The 19,769-nt window shown below is 29.8% G+C and overlaps 1 protein-coding gene across 1 annotated transcript in view; it reads left to right on the top strand.

Annotated features, from left to right (window-relative positions):
- Nucleotides 1–18,079, top strand: part of LOC130663847 (insulin-like receptor) — a 135,803-nt gene extending 117,724 nt beyond the window's left edge. The window contains exons 10-11 of the mRNA XM_057463354.1: nt 27–271; nt 14,171–18,079. Coding sequence (XP_057319337.1) covers nt 27–271; nt 14,171–14,837 — 912 coding nt within the window. The 3' untranslated portion in view covers nt 14,838–18,079. The remainder of the gene's footprint in view (nt 1–26; nt 272–14,170) is intronic.
- Nucleotides 18,080–19,769: the final 1,690 nt, after the last annotated feature.

The following is a 19,769-nucleotide window of genomic DNA, read 5'->3' on the forward strand; positions in this document are numbered from 1 at the left end:
ATTAATTTTTTATTTTATAAACTTAGGTATTGCGTTATGTAATCGACGGAGGAGTAATGGAACGCCCCGAAAACTGTCCCGATTCTCTTTATCGATTAATGAGAGGCACGTGGAATCAAAAAGCTGTGCGACGACCTACATTTATTCATATCACTTCTATACTTTTAAAGGAGGCACCTTTAGAAGGCTTTGAAGCTGTCAGTTTTTATCACAGTCCGGAAGGAATCGAAGCTCGTAATCAAAACAGTTCTCTTTCACCACTCAATGACAAGTAAGTAATTTTTAATTTTTAACTGTATTCATCAAAAATATCGACCGATGATTTAGTATTCTCAAAAATTATCAGAGTTTTTAAAGTTTTAATTTTACCTAAGATTATCGTATCAAGATATAAATGCTTTCAAAAATCTAAAAGTAAACACGTCAAAACGATTATGCTATAATAATTATAAAAATCCATCAATTTGTTACGTCCGAGTTATTTTCTAGTTTTAATATTATTATATCGTTTTATTTTATTTTTATTATAGTTTTTGAAATTTGTCTGAACACGTAATTCGTGGTCGAATATCATATTAATTGAAAAATAATTTTAATCCTAACCAGGGTCAGAGTGGAAGCTGACGCACTTTCTTATCACAACTGCACTCTAAAATAAGACTTGAAGTAAATAGTACCTCGGAAATGAGTTTTAATATATTTTCTAAATTGAAAAATACTTAAAAGTAGATTCAAGCGGCAGAGACAGCCGATCGGTTCTCGTGTGGCTCGGGCGATCACCGAAGTTAAGCAGCATCGAGCATGGTCGCAACTTGGCTGGGTGACCGCTTAGCCACGCGTTGAGCTCGATCGGAGGTCTCTGGCCGTTAGGCGCGGGATGAAGATCTAGTGATCGGTAAAATGGGAATTTTACCGATCACTAGAGCCTCACCCAAACCGAACTGTACTGGCAATGGTTTTCTCTGTGGTTTCCCTTGTCCCTATACTCCCACAGCCAAGGTGGGGGGTAGGGTATCACCGTAATGGTACAGTACAGTATAAGCACAAGTCGGGCCACAGCCGCACAATGAAAGTAGATAAAGAAAGGAAGCAGTTGCGATGTAAAGGCAAAAAGTGTAAAAGGCCGTAAATGCGGCTATACACTGGAACAATTAAAAAAAAAAATACTTAAAAGTAAATTATAGTGTCCAGACTAATGAATATCTAAATAAACAAAAAAAAAAACAGGGTAGAAGTATCAGTTAGATAATAAAATTTAACAGTTCTAAATATTCTTAAGAGCAAAAAAATAAATAAAGACAATAAAATAAATTCCAGTCAAATATTAATCTAAGAATAAAGTAAAGTATTAAAATATTAATATTTAAATTAAATAAAATAAAAAGTTTAAAAAAAATAATAAAATTTATTAGATTTAAGTGAAATAAAATACAAATTTAAACAAAAAAATAGTAAAATAAAGATAAAAAATTCATAAGGTTAACAAAAGATCAATTAAATATTTAATTAAAATCTATCAAATTAATAATAATGGTTATTATTATTATTATTATCATTATTATCATTATTATTATTATTATTATTATTAAAATTACAAAAGAGAATAATTGTTGTTATTAGAATAGAGGGGCGAATTGTGAAGGACCGAAAGAGAGGTCCGAAGCAATTACGTCAACGGAAAATCAATGTGGAAAGGATAGTGTGGCCCCGAAACAATGGTTTTCCGAAAAGTGGTAGAAAACTTTGGGTAGAGATAGAAGAGCGTGGGAGCGGAATTTCCCCTGACTACAGGAGATTGGAAAACCACCCAATCTTCCGAAGGTCTAATACTCAGACCCAAAATTAGTCAGTTAGAGATGAGCGATGTTGAATAAAAGAATCGATGTTTACATAATCGATTATTGACGAAAACAATCGATGTTTTTTAACTTCCCACTAAGAAAATTGTAAATTTTCAAAAATTCGGTAAGTTATTGATTTCGGTCAGATTTACGAAAATCGAATTTTCATCAGATGTCGACGTTTTGAGGTTCGAGGAAGCTATTCTGGCTAATTTCAAGATGATGTCCGAGTGTAGGTATGTATGTATACATTTACGTACGTACGTATGTAAATACCTGTATCTTTCGAACAGATGAACCGATTTTGAACTTTAAGGTGTCATTCGACGTGGCTTATCAATATCTTGAAGCTGGGAGAAATTGAGCTTGATCAGTAGGGCTCGTTCAGAGATATTCCAAAAATAAAATTTTTTCAAAAATGTTTTTTTTGGATAACTTTTAATGTGCTTAATGAATTGATTCCAAAATCTACTGGGCTCTAGAGCTTTATAAGCCGCGTCGAATGCCACTTTAACCATCAAAATCGGTTGATTCGTTCAAGGGAAACCGTTGTCGAAAGAATTAAAAATTTTTTTTTTATTTTTTTGAAATATCTCAAAATCGACTCGATAAATCGAATTCAAAATTTGATCAGCTTTAGAACTTGATAAAACGCGTCAATTGCCACCTCAACCGTCTCAATCGGTCTATTCGTTTGAGAGATATCGTTGGAGAAAAAATGATGAAAAACTATTTTTTTCGAAAAGAACGGCATTCAAAAGTATTTTCGAGCTCGAAGAGCTCGAAAATGTATTCACGACAAAGTTTTCGAGCTCAAGAAGCTCGAAAACAGCGGGAAATTTTAGGGCTGGCCCGCAGAGTCAACCGATAGACAGATTTTTTTATCACGTGATGAAAAAAGAAATGCTAAAATTTGATTCAAATTTTTAATATAAAATTTGATTGTTTATGTGATTATCGAATAAATAACAAGTATATGCTTAAACATATTAAAATAAAAACATTTTCAAGTTTAAGTATTTATTAAAAAGTTCCAATCTTCTTCAGAAGTAGAGTTCAAAAAACTAAATCATTTAAATGAGACCCAGTTAATCGACTAAGCCTTCTCTTTTAATGTCTCCTGCTTTTGAAAACAAATGTTCCAATGGGACGGAAGTTGCAACCATACACAGGTATTTCATTGGAACATAAAATAAGTTTAGAAAATCATTTTTCTTAGGCAGCCAACATTCTATTAGGTCACTATCCATCGGAAATTCCAATGTTTAGTTTACTCTGAAGTTAACCTGATAAACCGTATCACTTACGTATGACTGTTGAAACACGAATTCAAATTCACTTGATTCATAATTATTAATATAAAAGTAAAGAATATTATGAATAACAATGAATAGAAAGATACCGAATATTAATGTCGAAATTACATACAAAAGTGTAATGAAATGAGAAATAATCATTATTGAGCACGCGTCAGTAGAATGGTTGATTTTAGCATTCAAAAAGTTAGGCTAAATGAGTTAAAAGTACATCCTTTTTTTGTTTTAAATATTCGAAAAAATTATTTCGATTTTTTTCGATTATTAAAAAAAAAAAATCAAATAATCGATTCATCGATATTTGAGAACATCGAGAAAAAATAATCGATTATGGAAAAAAAATCTGGGCGGCGGTTGACCCTGCGGGCCAGCCCCAAAACTTCCCGCTGTTTTCGAGCTCAAGGAGCTTGAAAACATTACTGTGAATATATTTTCGAGCTCTTCGAGCTCGAAAATGCTATTACATGGAATCATTTTTTATGAGCTTTTCAAGCTCTAACAAGTTACGTTTTATGCTAGAGTTTAAAAAGTTAAGAATCAAAAATCATTAATGAAGAAAGAAGCGGCTTTTAAATTTTTATTAAGAAAAATTCTCTACCAGTCATTTCAACTAGTGTAGGCTGGAGTATTACTCATTCAAGTCACCTAGTTGATGGCACGTTTAAAATAATTGGATTTTTGTAGTGCATAGCGTAAAAGAAATAACTGTCAGTCGTATCTAAAATCTATTTAGTGTTTGTTAACAAGTTGAATTTCGAATAATTCTGTAGTATAACCTTGACTTCAATATTTTCATTTTATCCATATCTAATCGAAATTCATTTGTAACAATATATGTATTTATTTATTTATAATATAAATTCATGTTTTAATTTACATATTCCTTCACTAAGATTTCTTGTTCCCGGTCTATTGGTCGAAAGACTAGGATCAAACATCGCATTTTATTGAGTTCTAGAGCTGATTAAAATTTAAAATTGAACGGTTCAGCCGTTTCAGAAATATTTGGAAAAATCCGTTTTATAGCATTTCTTTGTCCCACCATATTTCTCGAACGAATTAACTGATCAGGATGGTTAAGGTGGTAATCGACTTTTTTTTTGAGTTCTACAGTCGATTCAATTTCAAAATCAATCGATCGAGTCATTTCTGGAAAATTTTTAAAAAAACTAAAAAAAATTTTTTTTTCGTGTTTCTTCTATATCCTAAAGTCTAATTATTCGTTCGATCTGAAATTTTCAGAAGTTGACGGCAAGGAAGTTTTTTCGATTGCCACGAACACACACACATATATGGGGCATTCCATGCCAAATCACCGAGGTTTTGACTCGACCTCTTTCGATTTCGCTGAAACTTTTTTATCATTTTTTATCCTACCAAAGACGTTTTTCTGAATTTTTTCAGATTTTTTTACCCAGCCCAAAAAAAGTTACGAATTTTTGAAAAAAACCGCTCTTTTTTTTTAAATTGCTATAACTTTTTCACAAATTAACCTTTCGGCACTTTTTTTATTTAAATTTGTGTTTTTAAATGTAGTTTTCAGAAAAAAATACAAAAAATTTTTCGGAAGTCACGATATATGAAATATTTCAGTTTTTTCAAAAAAACCGTCATTTTTTCGAAGTCCGAAACCTTCGATTCTCAATTTTTTTATCTCAAAAAAAACTTCAACTATGACAGTATTTAACCCCGCTATTCCCATTTTGTGCCGACTTTCCTTTATATTTTTTTTTTCGATTGAAAATAAAAAAATTTCTAAATTTGGCTTATTTTTTATGACTTTACGCTGAAGTTTTTTTGGATTGTTTTTAAAAGCTCAGAAGTTGAATAAAATTGTACAAAAACAATCGTAAAGTGTATTAGGGGCAAGGATTAATTTTTTCGGAGGAAAATTCCCAATTTTTAAATATAGTAAAACCTAAACTTACAATTAACCTTCTCAATAAGAAAATTTATAAATAAACTGAGAAAAATATCGATAGCCCGAACTGAGAATCGAACCTAGACCATGTCGGTATCGCGCCGAGTGCTCTACCAGTTGAGATATCCGGTACTATACTATATTCCGTTCAATTTGATCGAAAACTGCCTATAAGGCTATCTTTATTTTTCTCAGTTTATCTATAAATAAACTAACTTTTTTTGGGTTGAGTAAAAAAATCTGAAAAAATTCAGAAAAACGTCTTTGGTAGGATAAAAAATGATAAAAAAGTTTCAGCGAAATTGAAGGGGGTCGGGTCAAAACCTCGGTGATTTGGCATGGAATGCCCCATACATATACTGTAACATGAGAAAAATTCGACATCGACCCGTGGTTTTGAAGTGATTGAAATATAATTAATCGTTACCCGATGAGCAAATTCTAGTGACATCTAGAATCGAAAATTTTGACTTCGACCGAGCAAGTGAATCAACGCATGGATCGTCACGAAAGATTCGGGATAGACGCCGAACTGAACGGCCATGTTTTTTTATTTGAACAATTCGACTCTGACCAATTTCGATCCTGACTATTGAAAAACGCGATTTACGACTAAAACGACCAATCTGAGTTTTGATCAACGACCTGTTAAATTAATCGATAGTGACTAAATTCTGAGTGAACAATAAACCGCCTTTTGTGAACAAGCCGAAGCCTCGGCCCGAAAACTGAACAGAGTGAACGAGTGAATTTGTTAATAAACAAGTGAGACGCGGTCGCGTAATAATTAAAAATTAATTAATTAACTACGCGTACAATACTCTGACGTCATTTGTCAAGTATTCTGTGTGAAAAATAAAATAAGTTTATTTTTATTTCGACAACCGACTGTTTTCTTCGAGCAACGAACTGACTTTGTGTTTTGATCAAGCACGATTCTACGAGCAATTTTATTTTCGTTTATATCGAGTCAAGCCGACAACGACATTCATATTTTGTTTTATAAACCGATTACTTTTGAGTTGTGATACCGCTCAATGATTTTGTTTAATTAATATACGACTGATTATTTTGTTTAATTCTGATCAATTATTTATCGTAATCTTAAGTGTCTGACCTTTCCCCGATCCGCCACCCTGAGCCGACATTTTTGACAATTGTTTATTGGTCATTATAAAATCACCTGGCGCCCAACTTTGAATATTTTGAACAAGGTTGCCAAATAGTACGTGTACTCGGACTTCACTCCAGTAGATCTCCGGTGGTGAAAAACCCGTTACAATACATACAAGCATTCGGTTATTATTGTGAAAATAGTCAAAGTAGCTTTCTCCGATCTCAAAGCTTCGACATCTGATGAAAACTCGATTTTTAAAAATCAGAGTGAAGACAAGAACTTCCCGAATTTTTGAAAACTTTCAATTTTCTTTGTGGCAAGTTAAAAAAAAATCGGTCTATCGGTTGACCCTGCAGGCCAGCCCCAAAACTTCCCGCTGTTTTCGAGCTCTTTGAGCTTGAAAAAATTGTTGTGAGTAAATTTTCGAGCTTGAAAATACTTTTGTATGCCGTTGTTTTTTAAAACAACCGTTTTTTACCATTTTTTCTCCAACGATATCTCTTAACCGAATTGACCGATTGAGACGGTTGAGGTGGCAATCGACGTGGTTTATTAAGTTCCAGAACTGATTAGATTTTAAAATTGATTGATCTAGTTGTTTTTGAAAAATTTCAAAAAAACTAAAAAAAAAACTTTTTTTTTTAATTCTTTTGTTAACGGTTTCTCTTGAACGAATGAACCGATTTTGATGGTTGAGGTGGCATTCGACGCGGCTTATAAAGTTTCAGAGCTGATTAGATTTTGGAATCAATCCACCGAGCACATTTAAAGTTGTCCAAAAAAAATATTTTTGAAAAAATTTTATTTTTGGAATATCTCCGAACGCACCCTACCGATCAAGCTCAATTTTCCACAGATTTTAGATATTAACAAGCTACGTTGAATGCCACCCCAACCATTTTAGTTATCACGACTAGAAGATTATATTTATAATATCCATAACTTTTATTCTGTTATAATTTTGTGTTTAATTTAACTAGTAATATTAAAGTTATTGAATGAAAACAAATTAAACTTGTTGTCTGATATTATATTTTTTACTTTCAATATAATATCATTAATAAAGTTATTATATCGAGTCATTCAATCACAATAAAAGATTCCAAAAATATTGACCATCCAAAGAAGTACTTGGTACCCGGTCGTATAGCAGGAGAGTATTGGTGTCAGAATTGCTCTCAAGTTAGAATATAATACTTCTGAAATAAGTTTCTTACCAGGGACACATGGTAGGCGCTATCTAGTGGCGAGCACCGAACTACTTTCATTGCCGTTGTTTAGTAACAAGAAATTTTTCTCTTGGTTTAATCAACTTTTTTTTCATAGTCGGAGCATACGAAAATTCTTGCGTTAAAAGAATAGTCCTTATTCCGAGAAATTTAATTTCTTTATGTCAATTCAACAAATATTTTTTTGATCCAAAAAATTTTCGATAAAGTAAATAATTCAGTTAAATTCACGAATAATTTTTGCAGTAAGCACAGTTAAAGAAAACGTTAGATTTTTGTTAAATTGAATTTAACAAGATATCAACAAGTATTAATTGTTAATTTAAATTAAATATAAAACTACCAACTTTACTTTGTGCCGCTTAGATACTAGTTAAATATTTTGACCTTAAAATTTTTTACTAGAATAAGTGCATACTCACTACACTTTTTTACAGATGAAATCCGTCATTCGGCTGATATAATAATCAAAGACAAAAATTTTCGATACAGTTTAATGCGACATAAAAGAATTTTCATCCATTTTTCACGAAAATTGCGATTTTTTTTTCCAAACAATTAATTTTAATTACTTGTATCTGTTGAATTATAAGGTTTAAAAATAATTGGATAACATTATTTGATGGATAATAAAATGATCTACAAAAAATTTCCTAAATTTTTGTTTTGTTACATACAACAAAATTTTCGTATGGAACTAAAAAAAAAATATCGATTTTATGTTACACAGTCTAATATATGGGGGAGGAAGGAGTGAAACGGGGTAAAGGAAATAGTAAGTTTTTGGGAACTCAAATACGTTAAATAAATTTTTTTGTTTTTTTAAAATATTTGTAGTAAATGGAAAAAAATTTCCGCTGCTGTGAAAAAAAAAAAACTAGTATCATTTGCGACGATTTAAATAAGTATTCAATCACTGTAAATAAATAATTCGTGCAAACGTCGATTTTTGTTCAAATGAATCATTATAAAATAATTGAAGCAACAACTGAGTTGTTGTTCTTTTTTGCATTTTTATAGTTAGTATAGTTATGAGATTGTTATTTTAACTACGTGATGGTTGCAGTTGAAATCATTATTTTACTCATCATAATTGTAATCAAACAATTCATAATGCTGCGTTGTTTTGTTTCATTAATACTAATTCGTTTAGTTAAAATAACTATAAAGTTATAGTAAAATAAAGCTTCAACTAAAAAATTTTAGTTTTAGCAATTAACTCGATAGTTAGAATAACTATTTAATATTAACTATGAATCAACACTTGCGATTGAAACAATTTTTTAGTTACTTGAACTAACGAAAAAGTTGCTGTAATTACTTAAAATTTATTTAAATTTAACTTCATCTCAGTAGTTGCGATAAAAAATTTTAATCACTATCAAATTTTAGTAGCAACAATAAATTTTATTATGTTTCAGCAATTAATGGATAGTTAATATAACTATCAAAAATCGTATTAGGAATTAATTTTAAATAGTTGAAGCTTTTTAGCTAACATGACTATTGACTTTTCTCTGAGTGTACATACACTCGGATATCATCTTGAAATTAGTCAGAATAGCTTCCTAGAACCTGAAAATGTGAAGACCTGATAGAAATTCGATTTTCGAAAATCGGACGGAACCAATAACTTTCCGAATTTTTGAAAATTTTCAATTTTCTTAGCGGGAAGTTAAAAATTTATTAATTGAAGAGTCTGGCGATAAAAAATAAATTTTTGACAGTTGCCCAAAGGCCAACGGGAAAAATTTTTTCACGAAATTTCATAAAATTTTATGAAGTTTTGTAAAATTTCATAAAATTCCACAAAATTTTATGAAATTATACTAATGAAATTTAGTGAAATTCTGTGAAATTTTATTTTTATAAAATTTAATAAAATTTCATGAATTTTGATGAAATTTTATCAGGCCATTTTCAGCATAAAATTTTATAAAATTTCATGAAAAAAGTTTTTCCCGGGCAGTTTTTCAAACCAGGTTTATTTTTAATTTGCGTTTTAATTATTATTGCTGGCTAATCTTTAGAGTATTCCATACCAAATCAACCCAGTTTTTGACCAGACCCCTTCAATTTCGGTCTTTTTTTAATATATTTGGGTAAGTATCTTAAGCACACTGAGAGAAAAGTCGATAGTCATTTTAACTAAAAAGACTTCAACTATTTAAAATTAGTTATTGATACCAATGCGTTAGTATGGCTAGCTATTCAGTAGTTGCTCAAACAAAAAAAAAATTAATTAAAGTAACTAAAATTTTTCAGTCTACGAAAATTGTTGTTTTAACTAAAAAAATTTAGTTGATAGTATATGAATTTTAAAATTAACTATAACTTAATTTTTTTAGTGTATGTAAATAAAAATTGTTTTTATTATGACTGCTGATTTAAAGTTAATATAAAATAGTTGTTATAAATATAAATATAGTTAATGGAACTAAAATTTTGAAGTTACTGTAATTGAGTTAAATGTAGGCAGGAAATGGATTTTTAAAAACCTAAATGCGTTCCCTCGCGGTCTTGAAACCCCAATAAATCCACCGTGGATCCACCGTGGTTTCGTGACATTTATCCACCGTGGTTCCACGGTGAAACCACTATAAATCCACTATAAATCCACGGTGGATCCACGGTAAAACCACAGTGGATCGACGGTGAAACCACGGTGGATCCACGGTGGTTTCACCGTGGATTCATAGTGGTTTTATGGTTTTTTTGTCGTGTTTGCAGTACGTTTTCAACGTACTTTTATGGTATAGTTATACCGTTTAATACATAAGCGCTAACTAAAAATAGATTTTACCAACTATCAAATAAAAAAAATGAAAAATTCGAGAGTGAAACTACAATTGAATTACGATGTGAAGCTATAAGTCTTAAAAAATTAAATTTACTATAAACTAGATTCATCTTTGCTGGGTTGATAGTAAGTGACCGAAGACCGATTTTCACATGCCTTAGCGCGAAAGCGCGTATGTATATTTTGGTCTCACCTCAAAATTTATTTTTTGTACTTTGACAAAAATAGTTCAAGAAAACATTAATGTCATAGTGTAATACAAGATACCCCTGTATTACTATCAAAAATGGATTATTATCTCTCTGCTAACATTCAGCGAGTAACGCATTCCATGATTGCTTCAAGATCAGAACTTATAACTTCTGAAATAAGTATCTTACCAGGGACACTACAAAAGGTGGGTGCGATCTAGTGGTGAGCACTGAACTACTTCCGCTGCTGCTGCCTAGCATCATAACTTTTTAAATCAATAATCATTAGGATTAAATATATATTCATTAATCTCGAACAAATATATATATAGATATATATATATATATTAGGGTGGTCGTTAAAAATTAAATTTTCTCAGGCGCCCCATAAAAAGCTTCTTTTTAGTGAAAAAATACGGGGGGGCATTTGGTTTTTTCGTTTTAAGTAAAAAGAACACGTGCCTCAGGACGATCAAAGTTCATTTCTCGATACAATCGCGGTTTTTTGTAAATATCTCATGAAATATGCAGATTAAAGGAAAAAGTCATGATAACAATTTTGTAGGAAATTGAATTCTTGACAAAAAATGTCATGTTCATTTTTTTTATAAAATGTGTATTTATGAAGACATTTTAAAAAAACTTTTCTAGATCTTATCAATTGGGCATTTTAAGGATAACGAATGTTAAAAATGACGTTTTTTCTTAAATATAGACAACTTCGTAACTCGTAACATATCAATCATTAATACTTGTTACAGTTTCTATATACTTAGAAAAATGTTATTTTCGAAATTTGTAATCCTTAAAACGCTCAATTCATCAGATCTAGAAAAGTTTTTTTAAAATATCTTCATAAATACACGTTTTATACAAAACATGAACATGACCTTTTTTGTCAAAAATTTAATTTCCTACAAAATTGTTATTATGACTTTTTCCTTTAATCTGCATATTTCATGAGATATTTACAAAAAACCGCGATTATATCGAAAAATGAACTTTGATCGTCCTGAGGCACGTGTTCTTTTTACTTAAACCGAAAAACCAAATTCCCTCCGTATTTTTTCACTTAAGAGAAGCTTTTTATGGGGCGCCTGAGAAAATTTAATTTTTAACGACCACCCTAATATATATATATATATATATATATATATATATATATATATTTATTTATTCTAAATGGATATATTTTTTTGTGTCTAAGTAATATTTATTAGAGTTTATATAATAATATATTGCTTTAATATTTGGGGTTGTTGGCACTGCAAAATAATTTATTTGTCTATTAAATAAATATTTTCTTAACTTAACCAAATGATTTTATTATCTCAGAGAGAGAATTATTAATTCTTTAATTAATTATTAAGAATTATCGAGGTTTTATTGTTTACTTTCATTTTTACAAATTTTGTTAATTAACAAATACACAATTAAAAAGAAAATTGGGATAAAAATTTTTTGAATTTCGAAAGACTTCGTCCACAGAATTTTTTGAGCAAATCAGCTAATTATTACATGCTTTGCAACATTTGATATCGTGTTTGAATAAAATTACTAGTTAGTTTTCAGGAATTGATCAATAAAATTACGTAAAAGTTATCACTCCAAAACAATGTTATAGATAATTTTATTCGTGAGGTTGTTGAAAATCAACGAGGTAACGTTAATTATTATTTACAGAAAGTTGGACAAAAAAAAAGTCTTATGATTGCTGCATCATATTTTAGGTTAATTAAGTCGATAAAAAAATTATGTAAAGTGTCACTATTATTTATACATACTAGAGTGGTCCAAAGAAAAAACTGCTTTTAGGCAAAAAAAAATTCCCTTCAAAGCACAGCTTTATATCTCAGTTCTTAATGAGATTCAATGAATTTCTATTTTTCCATTTGAATTACACGCGTACAAAAATTCATTTTACGTTTTCATCCGGTAAAACTACGGAAAAAAATTTTTTACTTGAGTTAGATTTTTAGAAACGTCTTCATTTATCACTATTTCAACTGAAAAATTCATGTCAAGATCTCGCGTCAAACCACGGTAAAACCAAGGAAAAACCACTGTGGATCCACAGTGGATCCACAGTGGATCGACGGAAAAACCACGGTGAATCCACAATGGGTCTACTGTGGATCCACTGTGGATCCACCGTGGTTTTGTCGTGGATTCACCGTGGATCCACCGTGGTTTTGTCGTGGATTCACTGTGGATTCACCGTGGATACACTGTGGATTCACCGTGGATACACTGTGGATCCACTGTGGATCAACTGTGGTGAAATGTCACGAAACCACGGTGGATCCACAGTGGTTCCACGGTGGGTCCACGATGTGGTGGTTTCACCGTGGATCCACGGTGGTTCCACGGTGGTTGCAGGACCGCGAGGGTCTTTCAAATTTTAGTTTCTCTACACTGTAAAATATTATTAGACTCGGTGTAGTGTAAATATTTGTGTAAAAATTGTGGTGTGAAAATTACACTATCGTTATAAATTTAGGCGGTGTGAATTAGAAATTTGTCCTCCGTCAAGTGTGTATATGTGTAATTTATGATAATTTTGCGTTTAAAGCAAATAGTCATGAAAAAATTAAAATGTTCAAAACACGAGTTAATATCTAAATAAAATTGCTTAAACCAAGAGAAAAATTTCTTGGGAGAAAACATATGTATGGAGGAGAGGAAAGTCACCAGTACCAGGCAGCAGTAGCAGGAGTAGTTCGATGCTCGCCACGAGATCGCGCCCAGCCGCTGTGTAGTGTCTCTGGCAAGATATATATCTCAGAACTGTTAAATTCCAAAGTTAAAAACAATTTCGTCATCAGTACAACTCTGTCATTTGAGAAAGTGACAATTACATTTTTGGATTGTATTATAGTTTATCCTATACTACATAAAGACATTAATATTTATTATTAATGGTTCAATAAATAATTTATCTTTGAAATTAAACTTGAACTTTAAAAAAAAAAATTAATTCTAATTAAAACTCTATAGAGTCTCTATTTAATAATTAAAACCATGTGAATGGTATTTTTGTACGAAAAATAATTATTTATTTAATGGATTTAACTAAAAAATATTAATTGAATTAACTAAAAAACATTGTAATGATACTTAATATTTTTGTTTGCTTTAATGAAAAAGTTATAGATGAATTAACTACCTAAGTACAGTTTAACAAATTAAAATTCCTAATTGAATACAAGTTTAAAAATCAGTTACGTTAACTATTTATATAGTTAATTGAACTAAAAAATATTTAACATAACTAATTAGAGATATTTATAATAACTATGTATTGGTATTGTAGTAACTCCGAAGAAATAGTTGAAGCGCTATTTAACTGTTATTTTATAGTTAGATTTACTGGATTTTTCTCTCAGTGCACCTTGCGTACCAATTTTTAGCTTCCTATTCGAACTGGTCTTGAATAATCGATTTTTTTTTATTTTTGAGTGAAAAACTTTTGACTCATGATAAAACAGTTGTAAATATTGATATCGAAAATAAGTTAGGTATCATTTCGTTGGTCTTTAACGAAACTAATAAAATCATTTAAAAGCAATATTGAAGTTTTACAATGATTTTCTGTTGTACCTTGATACGATTATCTTAGTCAGAGTAATATTATTCAAAAAACTAAAGTAGTTTTTTTAAAGGTAAATAATCATAAGTCAATTTATCTAATGAATTTATTTGTAATTTACAATATTTATTTAAGATTGAATGATATTTTATTATTATTAATATAGTGACTTCGAAATGGCTCCACTAGAAGATTTAAGAGAAGATGAACAAGAAGGAGACGAAGATTTACCTTTGCGTGAAGATTTCGGTGACTTCGCAACCGTTGAACCAAGTTGCTTCAAAAACAGTCCAGATTTAAGATATGATTTAAAACCATACGGAGATAATTCAAAAATTCCCGCGAGCTTCCATGATTTAAACTCTTCGAAAATACCTCTTAAAGCTGGTTTTGATGACTTTGACGGTGTATCAGTTGGGTCTTTATGCTCTAGTAAGGATACACTAAATTTCCCATTCGCGGAAGAAAGCCTCAAATCAGTTAAAAATTCCCCGTCCATAAAGAACAATAGTACGACTCGAAGAAACATAAGTCCATTATCGAGTAAAAATTCTTTAAGCCCACAAAACAAGAGAAATCAAATAATCTTGCGGAATCGAGGACAGAATATATCACTTCATAATATTAATGATATGGATTACGAAAATCAAAGTACTGAACTAATGTCCAATGCTGAAATGAAAGATATAAATTCCACTCAATTAGATTATCCTTCATTAGATAATGTAGATGTCACTATTTCAGTTCAAGAAGCGGAACCACAATCTCAGACTGATTATTTAGAAAAATGTGAAAGTCTGAATAATGGATACATTAGTAGAACAACTACGTAGTTTAAAGAGCATTTTGTGGTGCGCAACAAAAGTTTATTGTTTGTTATTAAAATATAAGCTACATATGGGAAGCTTTTTTTCTATAAAACTTTTAAATTATAGAATCGGTAAAAGCATGGATGGTTTATAATTGATGAAGCTTCTGAATCATAAATAGATAAAGGTTTTTGAGACTTTATGTACACTACAGTGTATATATCTGTAAATGAATAATACTACATTTATTTTTTTCCTAGTAACTATTTCAATTAGTATATCGTATTAAAGGAGTCGTTACTCTAGAATTATTTCTATTCTTTTTCTTTTCTTTTTTTTTCTTTCAAATCAAGATTTTCAGTATCTTTCGTATTAACAAATTCATTGCCTTAAGTCGTTAACTAATCAATGTGCATAGATTCATAATTTCTACTACTTAAAAATTAAATTATTAAATTTTTACATTCGATTAGCCCTGTAAATATCCTACACACATATACACACTCCCGTAAATGTGAATAATTATAAATATACATTAAGGTAACTTAACAATCTTCATTTTTTAAATTAGTAGGCTTCAACTCAAAATATGTTCATTCTTATATAGTATACAGGCTTCCATAAAGTTAAGCAGGACTTGATAACTTTAAGAGATCGATCAAAATTTTTTAATTTTGTAAATCATAAAAATAACTTTTTTTTTTATTTGATTGCTATTTACATAATGAAACTTAGTTAAATGCTTGTTATCAAAGTGAAAAACTGTTTTTAAGCAGCCATTTTGAAGTTTCGAGTATCAAGGGTGTATTCAGAAATGCTCTAGCTCTCGCTATATGACAACGCTTGGCTAGAGTTAGAGCTAGAACATTTCCAAATGCACCCAAAATTATAAAATATATTCTTCATTTTAGTATCTTATGTCTTTTTAAGTTTTATATTAACTCATAAGAATTCATGCGTGGCTGCAGGCAAAGATAAAAGTTAATTTACGGGTGTGAAAACTATTTTTACAAGATTGATCCATCATGAAAATAGTAATGAAGACTTTATTCCGATAAGAATTAACATAGTTTGGAATTTTAATTTGAAAACAAGTGATAAATTTACAACCATAGTCCTTAAAAGTTTACTTTCTCTTAAAATTTAATTTTATATTTTATTAATTAAAAAATCAAAATTTTCACAAAACTCACCAATCTTATTTTATAGCTAAATATTTTTTTTAAAGAGTACTAATGACTTTAACTGTAATTTTTTATTAAAAAATAAGAGTCCGAAAATAAATGAAATATTCCGGAATCCACCCTGACCTTTGTTACGTATTTGTGACAGAAATTTCAACAACTAAATAATCAAGTCATGTTGAAGTTTATTGATTAATTTTTTTTTATTTCTATGTAATAATTTTAACTAAACTAATAGCTTTTTATACTTTACTAATTTTTTCAAAGTCATGACATTATTAGTAAAATTTCTTACTGCTCTGGATGTATTTGGCGACATTCTTGCTCTGCTCGAAACTATACTCATATGCAAATGCATTTACTCCAAGCAAGCACCCGTATATGCTATGTATGGAATCCAGATATATTATGAATGTATATTTTGTAGCAGTTCATAAATTAAAAATGATTTTGATTATAAATCACGATTATTTTAAAATTAGTCAAATATCTAGAGTAGCGACTGCCTTCCATTTGATAAGTAATTTTTAACTTAAAAACTAATTTTTATATAAATTAAAAACTTTAGTTTTATTGGTGCAGGTTCAATTGAGTTATAAATTAAATCTTTTTATATACCTAAGGTTGCTATGACTGTAAAATTCATGTTCAAAGTGCGTTGCTGAATTCGACATTACGATACTTGATCACTTTATTAATAAAATAGACTTTTGTTATAACTATTTTTTATGAGTATATTTTAAAAATTTTCAAGTGCACACCTCAAACTCTCAAGCACAATAAAATATATCAATTAAAACTCAAAATTCATTTCAATTTTGACTTTCGATATTTATGAAATCTTTCAGTCAATAAATTATAATGAAAAATTACCATTTTTATGTTCCACAAGTTACATAAACGATAAACAATTTTAATTTAGTTAATTAATGTGCGTGACATTGTACTTCTCAGCTAGAGCACCTAAGCAGGCGTAAGTGACTGATAAGTTTTTAAAAAAGTACTACCTTGGTGGATCCAAATTACGGTAGAGTACGATAATTGCCGTAATTTACAGTGTTTGGAAGAAATACGGTATTTTATACACGGAAAATAAGTTGTAGTAGCGGCAACAACAACAGGAGTTCCATTTACCACAGGCTATAGTTTGACATGAGACAACTCCAAATTGTGGTTAGATTTACTGCAATATTGTAGTTAAGCGTCAACTATCGAAAAAAGTAAGATATGCCACAGCATGCGGTATTTGTAACTGCAACTGTAGTTCAATTTACTCGATATGCGGTTACGTAATAATAAACAGTATATAACCTAAAATTTTTACAAATGATTTTTAAAAATCGCTTACTGAGTTATTTATATATAATAAACATGGTAATTATTTACAAGTGGAATCCACCCATGCTGGGCCATGTTAAATTTTTTTTGATCAAATTGATCAATTTTTTTTTTTAAATTATTATTTTTTTTATGTACTTTAAAATATATATAATTTTATATATATAAATTTAAAATATATATCAAAAACATCAAAAAAGATAAAATAGAAATTTTATCCAAAAACATAAAAGCCAATTTTTTTTCCAACTTTTAAAGTCAAAGAAGCTATCGAAATCTTCATTTTTTTTCTCACGACATTTTTTATCATAAATGCGACTTAAGAACAAGCAGAATAAAAAAAATTAAAAATTGTTCATTTTTCACCAAGATATGGCCAAAAATAGGGTGGACCCCACTTATAAATAATTACCCTAAATATTTTTAGGTTTTAAAAAAGTATAAATTAGAAAAAAAATGTCTGTATTTTTTTTATTGTTTATTTTTAACGTCAAGTATTTATTTTACAACGGTTTAACGCCCTGTAGATCTGGAATTATAGGTCTCGTTGCAATATACTCTTTTGAAAATTTTTCAATGTTTAAACAAGGAGTTTTTATAGGAATTGAGTCATAATTCATGTAACGTATATCGGTCCATCTTCCATTTCACTGAGATATTGAAAATCAATTATTTAATTTTCAATAAATTGTCAGATGATTATTTATGAGACGCTGTAATAAACGAGTATACACAACAGATTAACCCCAAAATGGCGAAATAGCGGGAACTGCTCCTTCTGTAGTACTCTCAACTCCCGCCTGGAGTATTTGTTACTGCAGTGTGCAGTAGAATTAACCGCAAGACAGAAGTAAATTCAACTTATTAACTTAGTAAAATTTGACGCATATTTAGTAACTGTTATCATTTATATGATATTTTTAACTACAAAAACATTTACTGCAATTTTGTGATAAATGATACTACATATTATTTTCCGTGTAGTAAAATACCATAATTTACGACAAAATACGGTATTCTACGGTAAACGTACGACATTTCACAGCAAAAGTACGGCAATTTTACCGTATATTTGCAGTAAGAGAACAGTAGTTTTCTGTAGAATTATGGCAAGCCTGCGTTACTTTACCGCAAAGTGAAGTATTGCATTGTAAAAACTGTACAAATAAAAAACTATACGGTAAAAACGATGCAAATTATAGTAAATTGCCGTATTTTACTGTAATTCGTCAGAAAATGCCGTAACTTACCGGATATTACTGTAAATTACCGTAACTTGCAGCACATTTGCTGTAGAAATATCGTATTTTACAGTAAATTACGGCAAAATGGGGTAAACTACCGTAACTTATCGTAATTTGGATCCGTCAGGGTACTTGGAAAAAATAACTAAAATCTATTTTTTAAGTATCTTCTTAGTCTCTTACATCTATTTTCGACCGTTGTTTAAATGTTTTGACTTGATCTAGTGAGTAGAGAGTAAAAGTAAAAAGTACCAACGGCTAATGTCCTCAAGACATCAATTTATTGTTATTTAATTTATCATAATGAAACGAGATGGCTCTCAGAAGAGATATTCAATGGAATAATACTTTAGAATAGTTTAAAACTAATATTAATAAAATAAAGTCGATTCATTCTGTATTCTAGACGTTTACTACGATACAAACGAATGAACATAAAATTGGATACATAATTCTGTCGAAACTTAATCGACCATTTTTCATAGTGTTGGACAGGATTTATCAAACTATAGTGTAATCTACTATAAAGTGTAGCACATCGTATTTTAAAATGAGATATTTATTTGAAAATCTAATATTAGAAAATTTCTTCTAATTCTAATTTAGCATTAATTAACTTACAAAATGCTAATTATACATTTCATTCCATTTGAATTTATTCATCAGGGAAAAATGACAATTTATGGATTCACATAAATATTTCAAACAATTACTATGCAAATATGTAAACAGATCAGTCAATGTCATTTTAATTAAAAATTGTATTTACTTTTTCGAGATGAGTATCGATATTAATCGGCCTAAAATTACATTAAATTTATTCAATATACATTTTTTTTCGTGATAGCGTGATTTTTAGGCGATTTTATTTATATTATACTATATTTACATAATAATTTATTCCATCCCTCGCAGATTTGAATCACGGTGGAAACACGGTGGGTTTATTCCATTTTACCACTGTGATTACGCGGTGTATCCACCGTGATTCCACGGTGGCTTGACCACTGTGTATACACTAGGGTGATCCAAAAAATAACAAATTTTTTTTTTTTTCTTCCAAACAGGTTCAAAAGTTTCATTTAGATAAAAAAAGACGCCTGTGAAAATTAGAGCTCTTAATATTAACATTAAGAGGTTCCTCATCGCACTTTTCTATTTTCCATAAGAATAACATGGGAAAAATTTTT

This window comes from Microplitis mediator, chromosome 2 (assembly GCF_029852145.1).
Source record: "Microplitis mediator isolate UGA2020A chromosome 2, iyMicMedi2.1, whole genome shotgun sequence".
In the NCBI taxonomy this organism is placed as follows: Eukaryota; Metazoa; Arthropoda; class Insecta; order Hymenoptera; family Braconidae; genus Microplitis; species Microplitis mediator.